General features: G+C 44.5%; 1 protein-coding gene across 1 annotated transcript in view; it reads right to left on the bottom strand.

Moving 5' to 3' along the window:
* Positions 1-1441: 1441 nt before the first annotated feature.
* Positions 1442-12968, bottom strand: part of CFAP69 (cilia and flagella associated protein 69) — a 29142-nt gene continuing 17615 nt past the window's right edge. Inside the window, exons 14-23 of the mRNA XM_072154236.1 lie at positions 12321-12439; positions 11073-11191; positions 10177-10258; positions 9361-9553; positions 8056-8193; positions 7100-7176; positions 5667-5864; positions 3498-3584; positions 3244-3348; positions 1442-1791 (exon numbers count right to left, since the gene is read on the bottom strand). Of these exons, the coding sequence (XP_072010337.1) occupies positions 1645-1791; positions 3244-3348; positions 3498-3584; positions 5667-5864; positions 7100-7176; positions 8056-8193; positions 9361-9553; positions 10177-10258; positions 11073-11191; positions 12321-12439 (1265 nt within the window). The 3' untranslated portion in view covers positions 1442-1644. The remainder of the gene's footprint in view (positions 1792-3243; positions 3349-3497; positions 3585-5666; positions 5865-7099; positions 7177-8055; positions 8194-9360; positions 9554-10176; positions 10259-11072; positions 11192-12320; positions 12440-12968) is intronic.

The following is a 12968-nucleotide window of genomic DNA, read 5'->3' as shown; positions in this document are numbered from 1 at the left end:
GACTGTGGTATCTTCTTATATTTGCTATCCAATGTCTCCTTCCTTCTAAAATCAACTTTTAAAATTATGTTACTTAGCCATAAGGGCTCTTGGAGGTGTTACCAGAGCCCTTCTGTGCTGCAGATTCCCCCTTGCACTGCGTGGAATCTATGAGTAAGTGTCCCTGGTTTATCATGATCTTATATTGGTTACCCATGGCCTCCTTCCCCCTAAAATGTTTATAAGTATGCTAATGAGCCTAAAGGGCTTTGAGGGTGTTACCAGAACCCCTTTGTGCTGTAGCTTCACAGGCTGTTACTATAAGTAGAGCAGGTCTCCCCTCCCCATGCACTTAAAGCTGCGGCAGGAAGAGGGAAGGGGTTTGGGAGGAAGACCAGTTCTACTTAGTAATAACAGCCTGTGAAGCTACAGCACAGAGGGGCTCTGGTAATGCCCCCCATAATTTTGAGTTGATTGTAGAAGGAAGGAGGCTATGGATGACAAATATAAGAAGATACCACAGCCCCGGTGCCTGGATCTATGAGCAATGTCCCAGGTTTATCAGGATGGATTGTGATGGTAGGGATCCCGGGGGCCAGACTTTACCCCATTAATCTACTAGCCCCCTCAGGTTGGGTATGAAATGTCCTTTCTAGAATTCTCTAATGTGAAATCTTACCTGTTTCCCTATAAAAAAAAAATCTTCTGCAAAGTTATTTGAAAATGAGCAGAGAAGAGTCATATTTTGCCTGAGATGTGTTGTTTAATGTCTGCAGGGCAAGTGTCACTTCAGATGTACCTATAGCACCTAGAAACAGGGTTCTGGTGTAAGGTGTATTCATATAGCATAAAGCTTGTGATTCTTTGATCTCCAGAACCAGAGATACAAGCAGTTAAAGATATAGTTGGAAATGTGAGCTGCAGGTGAAGATCCAACTCCCACCTTTTTTTTTAACAGGCTGTATCACCTTATCTGTAAACCACAAGATCATGATCATATTTTAAAGAGAAGATTCTTATCTTTAATATGACACCAGCAACATGTTTTTAGGTGCTATACAACAGAAGACTGGTGCGTCTGAATTGACACTACCCCAAAAGGCACTAAACTTGACTCATCTCTCGCAAAATATGACTCTTCTCAGCTCATTTTCACACAACTTTGTAGAAGAGGTTTTTTTTTTTTTAAGGTAAAGCGGTAAGATTTCACATAAAATGGAATGGAAGATGGAATTCTAGAAATGACATTTCATCGCGATCCCTTTAATGGGGAGTTATATAGTTATGAATTCGTTTTATCCCGCTGCAAATGACAAATAAAGCGATTTATAAATAGTTTTGGAGTAAAACTTCTTATAGTTTTGTATCTCCAGCTCCCATGCAGATCAATGTGTTCCAAATACATTGCAGTCTAAGCTGCTGCTGCGTGTGCATTAGCTGACTACAGGGGACGGGGGGGGGGGCACAGAGTTTGTTTGTAGTCTGTTACCATGGAAACACATAGGTCTGCATCCACAATCTAGTAAGATGTTTATGACTGGTCTATTTCTAGTTGGAGCAGAATCACAGCCGCTGTAAGAGATATCAGACAGAAATGAATAAATATTCTTTATGTGTCATGTGTTACATTGTATCTGTACACAGAATCTTCTCCTGCTGGTTCCTTCAGTCCATCATTTTGACACCTTTGGCTTTCTGTAGGGCTCCTCCTCGAATGGGAACCCTCCTGAGGGCAAGCTCTGTGTCAGCGAGAGGACCTCCTGTAAGTTTAGTGGGCGTGCTCTCCACAGTCACCACTGGACCACAAGGCACCTGCAAAACAATTCATGGATTTTATTCCGCTTTAATATTTACATAATACACAAATATACAAGTTCAAAGAGCACTCCCCCCCACCACCACTGTGTGAGATTACATCAAGTAGAGCGAGTGCTGAGGACGCAGAGGGAGACAGTGTAACAGCCTGTGAAGCTAAAGCATGGAGGGGCTCTGGTAACACCCCCCAAGAGCCCTTCTGGCTCATTAGCATCATTTTTTAGATTTGATTTTTAAAAAGAATTCGGCCATGGATAACAAATATAAGAAGATTACCACAGTCGCGGTGACTGGATCTATGAGTAATGTCCCTGGTTTATCAGGATGGATTTTCCTTTAAAGGGGGTTTCCATAACTATTGATAACTTCATGATACGTAGGTCATCAATATGTGGGGGGGAGGTCTAGCAGTCATCACCGCCAACCAATTAGCTGTAGAGGGAGCAGGAAGCAGACAGCTCCGTCCGCTGTATAGTGGTTATCCTGGGGTACTGCAGATCAGTTTCCATTCAGTCTAATAGGATCTAAGCTGCAGCATACACAGTAGGGCTCATATACTTACCTGTCCGATGGAGTTCACAGAACGTGCATTGTCCGACAATCATGCACTCTGCGCAATTCGCGATCGTGCTCCCGATATCCTGCATGTGTCACTTCCCCGCTCAGGTCCGGCAGAGTTCACCTTCTTCTTCCCAATGCATGTAAGTGCTTGGGCTTGTGACACAATTTGAAAGTTGAATCCCGCGCTCAGTCCGAATCAGTCGGATTGTCTGACGCCCCCCCCCCCCCGGGTTTCTGTCGCATGAAAACGGAACGCGTGCGACACAATCCCAGCGCAGACACCTGTTAAATACCTGTCAAAGCCGCACCAAAACCCAAAAATGGCACAAAGTTTGACGATAGTGCAATCCGCGACCCTTAGTAAATAAGCCCCAATGGGGATTATTTACTAAGGGCCCGATTCGCGTTTTCCCGACGTGTTACCGGAATATTTCCGATTTGCGCAGATTTTCCCTGAATTGCCCCAGGTTTTTGACGCAAGCGATCGGATTTTGGCGCATCGGCGCTGGCATGCACGTGACGGAAATCGGGGGGCGTGGCCGAACGAAAACCCGACGGATTCGGAAAAACCGCCGCATTTAAAAAACCGAAAGTGTCGCGGAGCTTGCACTTACCTTCATCCAGGATAGGCTGGTGTATTTCAGTGCGTTCCGATGCTCTTCAGCGCAGCAGCGCCACCTGGTGGACGGCGGAGGAACTGCCTTAATCAATCCCGGCCGGACCCGAATCCAGCGCAGAGAACTCGCCGCTGGATCGTGAACGGACCGGGTAAGTAAATGTGCCCCAATGTGTCCTCAATGCATTTTTGGTGAACAATGATAGAAAAAGGCCGAAAAATGTTACGAATACTGAGAATACATCCTTCTACTTAGCGGAGGTTTGTCTCACCGTAGTATTGAGGTTGGGGATCTGTGTGGGGTGGACGCTTGCATTCTGTGCTCTCGCTTTGGGTCTTGATGATTCAATGGACTTTTCCTGGAGTCGTTTTGCTTTCTAAAAATAAAGAATAGAAAAATTAAATTTTAAAAATTCACCGAACCCTAAATGACTGATCTTCTGTTACTTAAAGGGATTATCTATGAAAAAAAACTATTGAAAAAACCTCGGCTACTGTGTGATCATATAAGATAGAAGACACTTACCTTCAAAGCTTCGTAATTCGATGTCCTCGCCAGGAAGTTATCCCAAGTTTTCAGGACAATTTCCTGCTGCTTGTTGTTTACTTTTATCTGTGAGTGAAACACAATGTCAGGTTATTAAATGTACAGTATGTGATCCTATAATTGTGTGTGGGCGGAGTAATCAGGACTCTCACTGTCAATCAATGTGTTTGGGCGGAGTAATCAGGACTCTCACTGTCAATCACTGTGTGTGGGAGGAGTAATCAGGACTCTCACTGCCAATCACTGTGTGTGGGAGGAGTAATCAGGACTCTCACTGTCAATCACTGTGTGTGGGAGGAGTAATCAGGACTCTCACTGCCAATCACTGTGTGTGGGAGGAGTAATCAGGACTCTCACTGTCAATCACTGTGTGTGGGAGAAGTAATCAGGACTCTCACTGCCAATCACTGTGTGTGTGTGGGGTAATCAGGACTCTCACTGTCAATCACTGTGTAGGCGGGGTAATCAGGACTCTCACTGTCAATCAATGTGTGTGGGAGGAGTAATCAGGACTCTCACTGTCAATCACTGTGTGTGTGTGGGGTAATCAGGACTCTCACTGTCAATGTGTGTGTGGGTGGGGTAACAGGACTCTCACTGTCAATCACTGTGTGTGGGTGGGGTAATCAGGACTCTCACTGTCAATCACTGTGTGTGGGCGGAGTAATCAGTACTCTCACTACCAATCAATGTGTGTGGGTGGGGTAATCAGGAGTCTCACTGTCAATCACTGTGTGTAGGCGGAGTAAGCAAGACTCTCACTGTCAATCACTGTGTGTGGGTGGAGTAATCAGGACTCTCACTGTCTATCACTGTGTGTGGGTGGGCTAATTAGGACTCTCACTGTCAATCACTGTGTGTGGGAGGAGTAATCAGGACTCTCACTGTCAATCACTGTGTGTGGGAGGAGTAATCAGGACTCTCACTGCCAATCACTGTGTGTGGGAGGAGTAATCAGGACTCTCACTGCCAATCACTGTGTGTGGGAGGAGTAATCAGGACTCTCACTGTCAATCACTGTGTGTGGGAGAAGTAATCAGGACTCTCACTGCCAATCACTGTGTGTGTGTGGGGTAATCAGGACTCTCACTGTCAATCACTGTGTAGGCGGGGTAATCAGGACTCTCACTGTCAATCAATGTGTGTGGGAGGAGTAATCAGGACTCTCACTGTCAATCACTGTGTGTGTGTGGGGTAATCAGGACTCTCACTGTCAATCACTGTGTAGGCGGGGTAATCAGGACTCTCACTGTCAATGTGTGTGTGGGTGGGGTAACAGGACTCTCACTGTCAATCACTGTGTGTGGGTGGGGTAATCAGGACTCTCACTGTCAATCACTGTGTGTGGGCGGAGTAATCAGTACTCTCACTACCAATCAATGTGTGTGGGTGGGGTAATCAGGAGTCTCACTGTCAATCACTGTGTGTAGTCGGAGTAAGCAGGACTCTCACTGTCAATCACTGTGTGTGGGTGGAGTAATCAGGACTCTCACTGTCTATCACTGTGTGTGGGTGGGCTAATTAGGACTCTCACTGTCAATCACTGTGTGTGGGAGGGGTAATCAGGACTCTCACTGTCAATCACTGTGTGTAGGCGGAGTAATCAGGACTCTCACTGTCAATCACTGTGTGTAGGCGGAGTAATCAGGACTCTCAGTGTCTATCACTGTGTGTGGGTGGAGTAATCAGGACTCTCAGTGTCTATCACTGTGTGTGGGTGGAGTAATCAGGACTCTCACTGTCAATCACTGTGTGTGGGAGGGTTAATCAGGACTCTCACTGTCAATCACTGTGTGTAGGCGGAGTAATCAGGACTCTCACTGTCAATCACTGTGTGTGGGCGGAGCAATCAGGACTATCAGTGTAAATCACTGTGTGTGGGTGGGGTAATCAGGACTCTCACTGTCAATCACTGTGTGTGGGTGGGGTAATCAGGACTCTCACTGTCAATCACTGTGTGTGGGCGAGGTAATCAGGACTATCAGTGTAAATCACTGTGTGTGGGTGGGGTAATCAGGACTCTCACTGTCAATCACTGTGTGTGGGCGGGGTAATCAGGACTCTCACTGTCAATCACTGTGTGTGGGCGGGGTAATCAGGACTCTCACTGTCAATCACTGTGTGTGGGCGGGGTAATCAGGTAATCACCTCTGCATATTTTTGCTGTTCTTCCATTAGTTCCATTTGTTGATGATTTTCGATCATTTCGGTTTGGTGAGCAGCGACTAGTTTACTGATATTTTCTGCAGCACTTTCAATAACATCCAAAGCTTCTTGATCGGAAGTCACTGGCCGGATACTCTCAGCTTTTAATTCAGCTGCAAGTTCACACCAAACTTCTCCAACCTTAAAAGTTCATTAAATATAGTTAAAGGGGCGGCCAGGCAATACTACCTATTCTCAATAGTAATCAATTTTACCTCGCATAACTACTAGCTCCCTCAGGGAAGGCAGTGTGCTTTCTAAAATTGCCTTTGAAATCTTGGCATTTACCTATAAAAATCTCATCAAAAGTCATATGCAAATGATCAGAGAAGAGTCATGTTTTACCTGACATGAGTCACTTTTAGAAGGGGGGAGTGTAATTTCAGACATCTCTATCTATGGTGCTGTGGTACCCAGAAACATGCTGCTGGTGTAATATTAAAGATAAGAATCGCTTCTGGTTCTCTAAGTTACATAATCAGATATACAGGCAATTAAAGAAATAGGTGGGAATTGTATCATTATTTGCAGCTTACATTCCCAACTATGGGGGTCATTTACTAAGGGCCCGATTCGTGTTTTCCCGACGTGTTACCTGAATATTTCCGATTTGCACTGATTTCCCCTGAATTGCCCCGGGATTTGGGCGCACGCGATCGGATTGTGGCGCATCGGTGCCGGCGTGCACGCCACGGAAATGGGGGGGTTTGGCCGAACGAAAACCCGACGGATTCGGAAAAACCGCCGCATTTAAAACAAAAAAAGTGTCGCGGAGCTTGCACTTACCTTCACTAGGAATAGGCCGGTGAACTTGAGCGCATTCCAATGCTTTTCAGCGCAGCAGCGCTATCTGGTGAACGTCGGAGGAACTACCTTAATGAATCCCGGCCGGACCCGAATTCACTGCAGAGAACGCGCCGCTGGATCGCAAATGGACCGGGTAAGTAAATCTGCCCCTATGTCTTTAACTGTCTGTATCTCCGGTTCCAGGCCTAGTGTGATCTGAAAGATGCGATTCTGATCTTTATTATGACACCAGCAGCACCTAGGTGCTATAGAATAAAAGATATGGGGCATCTGAAGTGACACTCTCCCTGCATGGCACTCATCTTGACTCAACTTAAGCAAAGGATGACTCTTCTCAGCTCATTTTCACATGACTTTGTTGTAGATAAACAGAAGGGATGTCACATAAAAGAGGAGATCCTAGAAAGAACATTTCATTATTATCCTTTTTACAGTCATTTTGTCCTTAGTGGAGGAGGAGACGTCAACTGCAGACAGTTGTCTTACAGCAGACTCTAGAGAAACGTGTGTGTATATATATATATATATATATATGTTTCTACATCTCATGTAACTGTAAGTACGAGTACCTTGAAATCAAGATATCTACTTATTATGCTGAGGGTGACGTAGTCCAGTGCAGATAATCCTGGTAAATTTTCAAAACCTTAAAGAAGGAAGACAACGATTAAGACAGGAGCTAGTGATACATTCATGAAAAACCCCGAGACAAATGCGGCACAGCAAGAGATTTATGTACTTTGACCACTACAGGGGTAGCAGTGGTCATCTAAACCAGGGACACCCTACAAACCCTTCTTACTACAAATTTAAATCTGGCAGTGTAACTATTGTAAATCCTTCACCACTGCTTCCTATGTTGTGATTTACAATACTCAGACTGCCCAAAATGTGCCTCGTTCTTTCTATTACTCGAGTATAAACCGAACTGAGTATAAGCTGAAGTAACTTGTTTATAAGGCAAGTTAGGTTTTTTTTGTGCTGAGAAACTCATCTTATACTTGAGTATACAGGTCCCCGGGTTACATACAAGATAGGGTCCGGAGGTTTGTTCTTAAGTTGAATTTGTATGTAAGTCGAAACTGTATATTTTATAATTGTAGATCCAGACGAAAAAAATGTGGCACCAGTGACAATTGGAGTTTAAACATTTTTTGCTGTAATGGGACCAAGGATTATCAATAAAGCTTCATTACAGACACCTTACAGCTGATCATTGCAGCCTGGGACTATAGTAACATCCAGAGACTTCACCAGAGGTCAGAGAGGTCTGTCTGTAAGTCGGGTGTCCTTAAGTAGGAGACTGCCTGTATACGGTATATTTTATGATCCTGGGTGGTTGTGCTGCAATAAGGCTGCTGAATGGTGGATAGGATGTGGCAGGGGCCAAAATTTTAATTTTTCAAAAGGACCTTGCTCTATTTATTGCCTGTATGTTACCAAAATAAGGTGTCAGAAGTTACATACAAGGACACTTCCTGTGTTATAAAATGCCATAACACACAGTTCTATGTCCTGTACTTACCAAGTTTGGAAAAGACAGAGTAAATTTTGGCCCGGATGTTCTCGGCCACCTCCATGACTGCAATGCTGTAGCTGCTGGCCGGCATCGGGATGAGCTCCTGATCTTCCTGCAACTGTCCTACCAGCGGTCTCTTTGCATCTATCAGGTTTTAAGGTGAAGAAATGCAGATTTATATCAGAATAACAAAGTATTCAGTATGTGCTTCAAAAAATAAAGTAATCTAAAGAATTTTGGAATAACAATATCACTTTGTAATATACATCAATTAACATGGAGGAGTAGATTAAAAAATAATCACAAAAATGTCAGCATTTTGATTAAAGAGTGATAAAAGATGATAAAAATAAACTTTGCAATACTCTTTAAGAAAACTATTTCTTTGTGCACTTGCTTTTCTCCGAATCTTCCTGCATAAAGCAGCGTGAATAAATCCTGTACTTACAGGCAGTTTATAGATAAGGAGAAGCGGATAAAGTTTCTAAAGACTTAACTCCTTACAGACAGTGCCTGGATAGGAGTTAAGTCCTGATCTGCTTTCAGGCTGTCACTGGATAGTCTAACTCTTTACAGAGCTGAATCATCATGCAAAATATTCTGTAGGCCTGTAAGGAGTTAATCTGTAGCCTCCTCTCCTAATCCATCTGCTGTGTAAGTACTTGAGAAGGCTTTCAACAGCACTGCTCACTGAAGGAAGATAAATATGGGGTTTAGAAGCTTTTTTTCCCTACATAACGCTTACTATTATTACCCTTTCAAGATTATAGAGGATACAAGTCCAATGGGGCCCCATCATTCAGGGTAACTGTGGTCCCTGAGCCTACAGTGAGAATAAAGCAGTAGTGCACATGTGTGAAGCCCGATCCGTCAGTCCCATATTAGTTTATGTAGTGTCGGCTACAAAGTTGCACTACTGCTTAATTCACATACTTGTTGGGAACCCCAGTGATCAGACACATAGGGGGAATTTTATGGTATGCCAGCACTAGTGCACTAGCGTATGATGGCGGCTACGCTTCCCCCCTCCTAGTGTCCTGCTGGTAACATCAAGAAGCTTTGGTAAAACTACACCAGGTCCTCCAAGTTTGCAGGTTTGAAAAAAGTACAGGAACGCCCCCTGCCCGCCCACTCTGCCAGAGGCCACGCCCCCTCAGCCGTGGAAGTGGTGTAGTCGCTATTATAATCGCAACTTTTTGCAGTGCGAAAGAATTTGTGATTATATCACTGCTCCTACTCCATAATCTGGTGTAAAAGCAGTGATAAATCTCCCCCGTAGTCTCAGAATAATCAAGCCCTTCCTGTACTTACCAATAATACGGCCATACTGATCTCTTCTCACCCCCAGCTCTTCCTCGTCTTGCTTCCATAACTGGACTAGTAATTTCGGGGCGGTCTCATCATTTTTCCCTCTCCATGTTGTGATATGTGGTAGGGTTTTCGGGTTATCACAGAACTCTACCAGTATTCCCAGTACCAGGTTATTCATGCTCTTTAAATTAAGCTGAAAAACCAAAAAAATGCCGGGCCTGTCATTTCAAGGGTTAATGATGAAGGACATCTCTTGTGCCTATACTGTGCTGATATAAAAAAATGCCTTTTTAGGGATTCTGAATCATTTCAGCACTTTATAAAACTTTATTTCACATGACCTGGCTCCCTGCTAGAAGCAGGTAGTCGTCTCCTGATTTAATGGATTTCCTTTAAGGGGGAAATCTCAGAACCCATCGGACCCCCCCATTTTCATGATTATCACTGAGACCCCCACCGATCAGCTAGTTAGGCCGTATAACAGGATAGAGCCTAACTTGCTGAATGGGAAACCCCTTTAAAGGAAATCTACCATCAAAATCAGGAGGCGACCACACGCTTCTAGCAGGGAGCCAGGTCCTGTGAAATAAAGTGTTATAAAGTGCTGAAATGATTCAGAATCCTGACAAAGGCATTATTGATATCAGCACAGTATAGGTTATGGGAACTTGTAACCAGTTAAAAATAACATTCCTGGTGACAGGTTTGCTTTAATCTATAGGGCACATATAGTTCAATAGTGAATACAGACTAACTAAATTGTTAGACTATAAACCAGTGATGACAAGGAATATGAATCAGGTCTGATATACTTACTGCTAATAAGTCGAGGATGATGAACATGCCTTCTTTTTCAAGGAAATAATCCTCGGAGGAGAAGCAGCCGATGATACAAGACCTAGAAAAAAATGAGACATAAGCTGGGCCAGAGTTCCTCATTGGGGGGTTCCCTCTAACATTAATAATAATAATTAGTTATTTATATAGCGCACACAGATTACGCAGCGCTGCACAGAGCTTGTCACATCAATCCCTGTCCCCAATGGGTCTCACAATCTAATCAACTTACCAGTATGTTTTGGAGTGTGGGAGGAAACCGGAGGACCCGCAGGAAACCCACGCAAACAGGGAGAGAACATACAAACTCTTTGCAGATGTTGACCCTGGGACTTGAACCCAGGTCCCCAGCGCTGCAAGGCTGTAATGCTAACCACTGAGCCACCGTGCTGCGCTAACATTGTGTTCCTGAGTGAGAAATGACTGCACACTTTACAATGAAGTCAACAATGAAGTCAATGATTGCTGAAAATTGCTGGGACTGTTCACTTATCTGTTCTCCGTCCTCCTAGTGACTTGAATGGAGAGAGTTTCGGCCACAGCTCTATTCAAGTACACTGGAGGTCAGGAGACCTGTGTAGCCCAGGTATCAGGTGCAGGTCCCATATCTGGGACATATCCTGTGGAGTAGATGGGGATGCTCTCATTAAAGGTAAGGGTACACCAAGTACCTCTACTTGAAATGAAAGAACCTTCCTTAGGACTTTACCGGGTGAAATGGGGTGTACATGACTCCGTATTATTACAGCTGAATGAATTCCTTGGTAATGGGCAAGTTTCCATGTGCTACAACATTGTACTCACATATTGGGACGTTGATGCACTGTATACGCAGGAAATTTATCCAGCCCCTCCATAAAGTCCTCGGTACTTACCAAACACAGTCCAAGGTACAAAATATGAGTTTGTTGTGACCCAACCCACTGTGAAACCTAGTGGGGTCCGTTTTGAGAAGCTTCAGGACCACGTCCACCCCTTCTGTTCCAAACAATTCCTGCAGGCGCAAAATAATCATAACTGAGTGCAAGTTATTGATATTACGGTAAGACGCGTCATTTTTCTAGATGCAAAAAAAAAAAAAGTGCACAAATAATAAAAGTAGTCATATACATACACAAAATCCATCCTGATAAACCAGGGACACTTACTCTAGTTCCAGGCACCGTGACTGTAGTAATCTTCTTATATTTGTTATCCATGGTCCATGCTTCATTCTAAAATCAACTTTTAAAATTATGCTAATGTACCTGAAGGGCTCCTGGTGGTGTTACCAGAGACTTTCCATGCTGCAGTTTCACAGGCTATTACAGTGTGCAGGAGCACTTCCTTAATCTCATGCAGTGAAAGGGGGAATCTGCAGCACAGAGGGGCTCTGGTAACACCTCCAGGAGCCCTTATGACCTATGTAACATCATTTTAAAAAGTTGATCTTAGAAGGAAGGAGGAGGCCATGGATAACAAATATAAGAAGATTATCACAGTCCCGGTGCCTGGATCTATGAGTAAGGCCCCTTCCACACTAGCGAGTGTGATGCGATGAACTCACATCACACTCGCAACGCAAGCTGCCGGGAACGCACGGCCCGAACGCTGCACCGCGGGAGTGAACTGACATGCTGAGTTCACTCCCGCGGTGCAGCGTTCGGGCCGTGCGTTCCCGGCAGCTTGCGTTGCGAGTGTGATGCGAGTTCATCGCATCACACTCGCTAGTGTGGAAGGGGCCTAAGTGTCTCTGGTTTATCATGCATGATTGTTATTGTAGACTTCCTTTAAATGGGCTACCCCAAGATTTAACAGGAATGGCCACTAATACCAAACTTAAACAGGGTAACTATAAGGGGTCATCCATTATACTTACCCTGTTAAAGTTTGCAAACTTGGGGGGCTTCCTGTGTAATCCCGTTTCCTGGTTGAGGAGGCCGCGCAGTCATTACTATGTCCACGCCCCTTTGTGATAACCACGCCCCTCTATGATAACCACTCCCATATCAGTGGTTGGAGGGTTGTGTCAAGGACACCCAGACACCAATCTAACCACGGACATGTCCAGACCCCCATCCTGTGAGCACAGGTGGTGATAATGACGCTACTCCTTTAATTGAAGCCCTCGTAACAACACCAACCTTCCTGTGCAGATCAGTCTCACAAACAGCAGACAGAATGAAGAGGAGATCGCACTGGATTTCCAGCAGGACGGCGTCGTTATGTGCTTCGGCGCTGGCCATGATTTTCTTTATAATTCCTGAACACACAGACAAATCAAAATGAAAAAAAAAATGTAATGAGGAAACACTGATAACTCTCTGCCTGGCTGCTGCAGTCATTTTTGTAATTTTTGTTGTTTTAACCATGCAAACTGCAGCCAATGTTAGGTATTGTCCCTGGAGATCTGTCTTATCTTACTTCTATGTGTTAGTAGCAGCTGGACTGTGAAAAACTGAACTTGTAAATCCAAGGCTGCAGCTCTGCAAGTTGCCTCATCCTGAAGAGCTGTCTGCTCTCTACATTGAGATTTGTTTTTTATCAACTCTCCATTCTCCAGACAACTGTAGTCTCCAGCTGTTACGCAAAGGGAAAGGGAGAGGCTTAGAAGCACCTAGTCCTTCTCTAAGTAGCCCTTGCTGAACCCTTAGTGGCTAAAAAGAAGGGGAGTCCAATAGAGGAGGAGGTTTGGCAGTAGATCTTGGAACTAGCGGAGAAGACTTCATTAAAGGGTACCTGTCATCAGTTTTTACCATTATACCTAATGACAGGTTCCCACAGAAGTCTTC

Source organism: Engystomops pustulosus, chromosome 5 (assembly GCF_040894005.1).
Source record: "Engystomops pustulosus chromosome 5, aEngPut4.maternal, whole genome shotgun sequence".
Lineage (NCBI taxonomy): Eukaryota > Metazoa > Chordata > Amphibia > Anura > Leptodactylidae > Engystomops > Engystomops pustulosus.
This window is presented reverse-complemented; position numbering and strand designations above follow the sequence as displayed.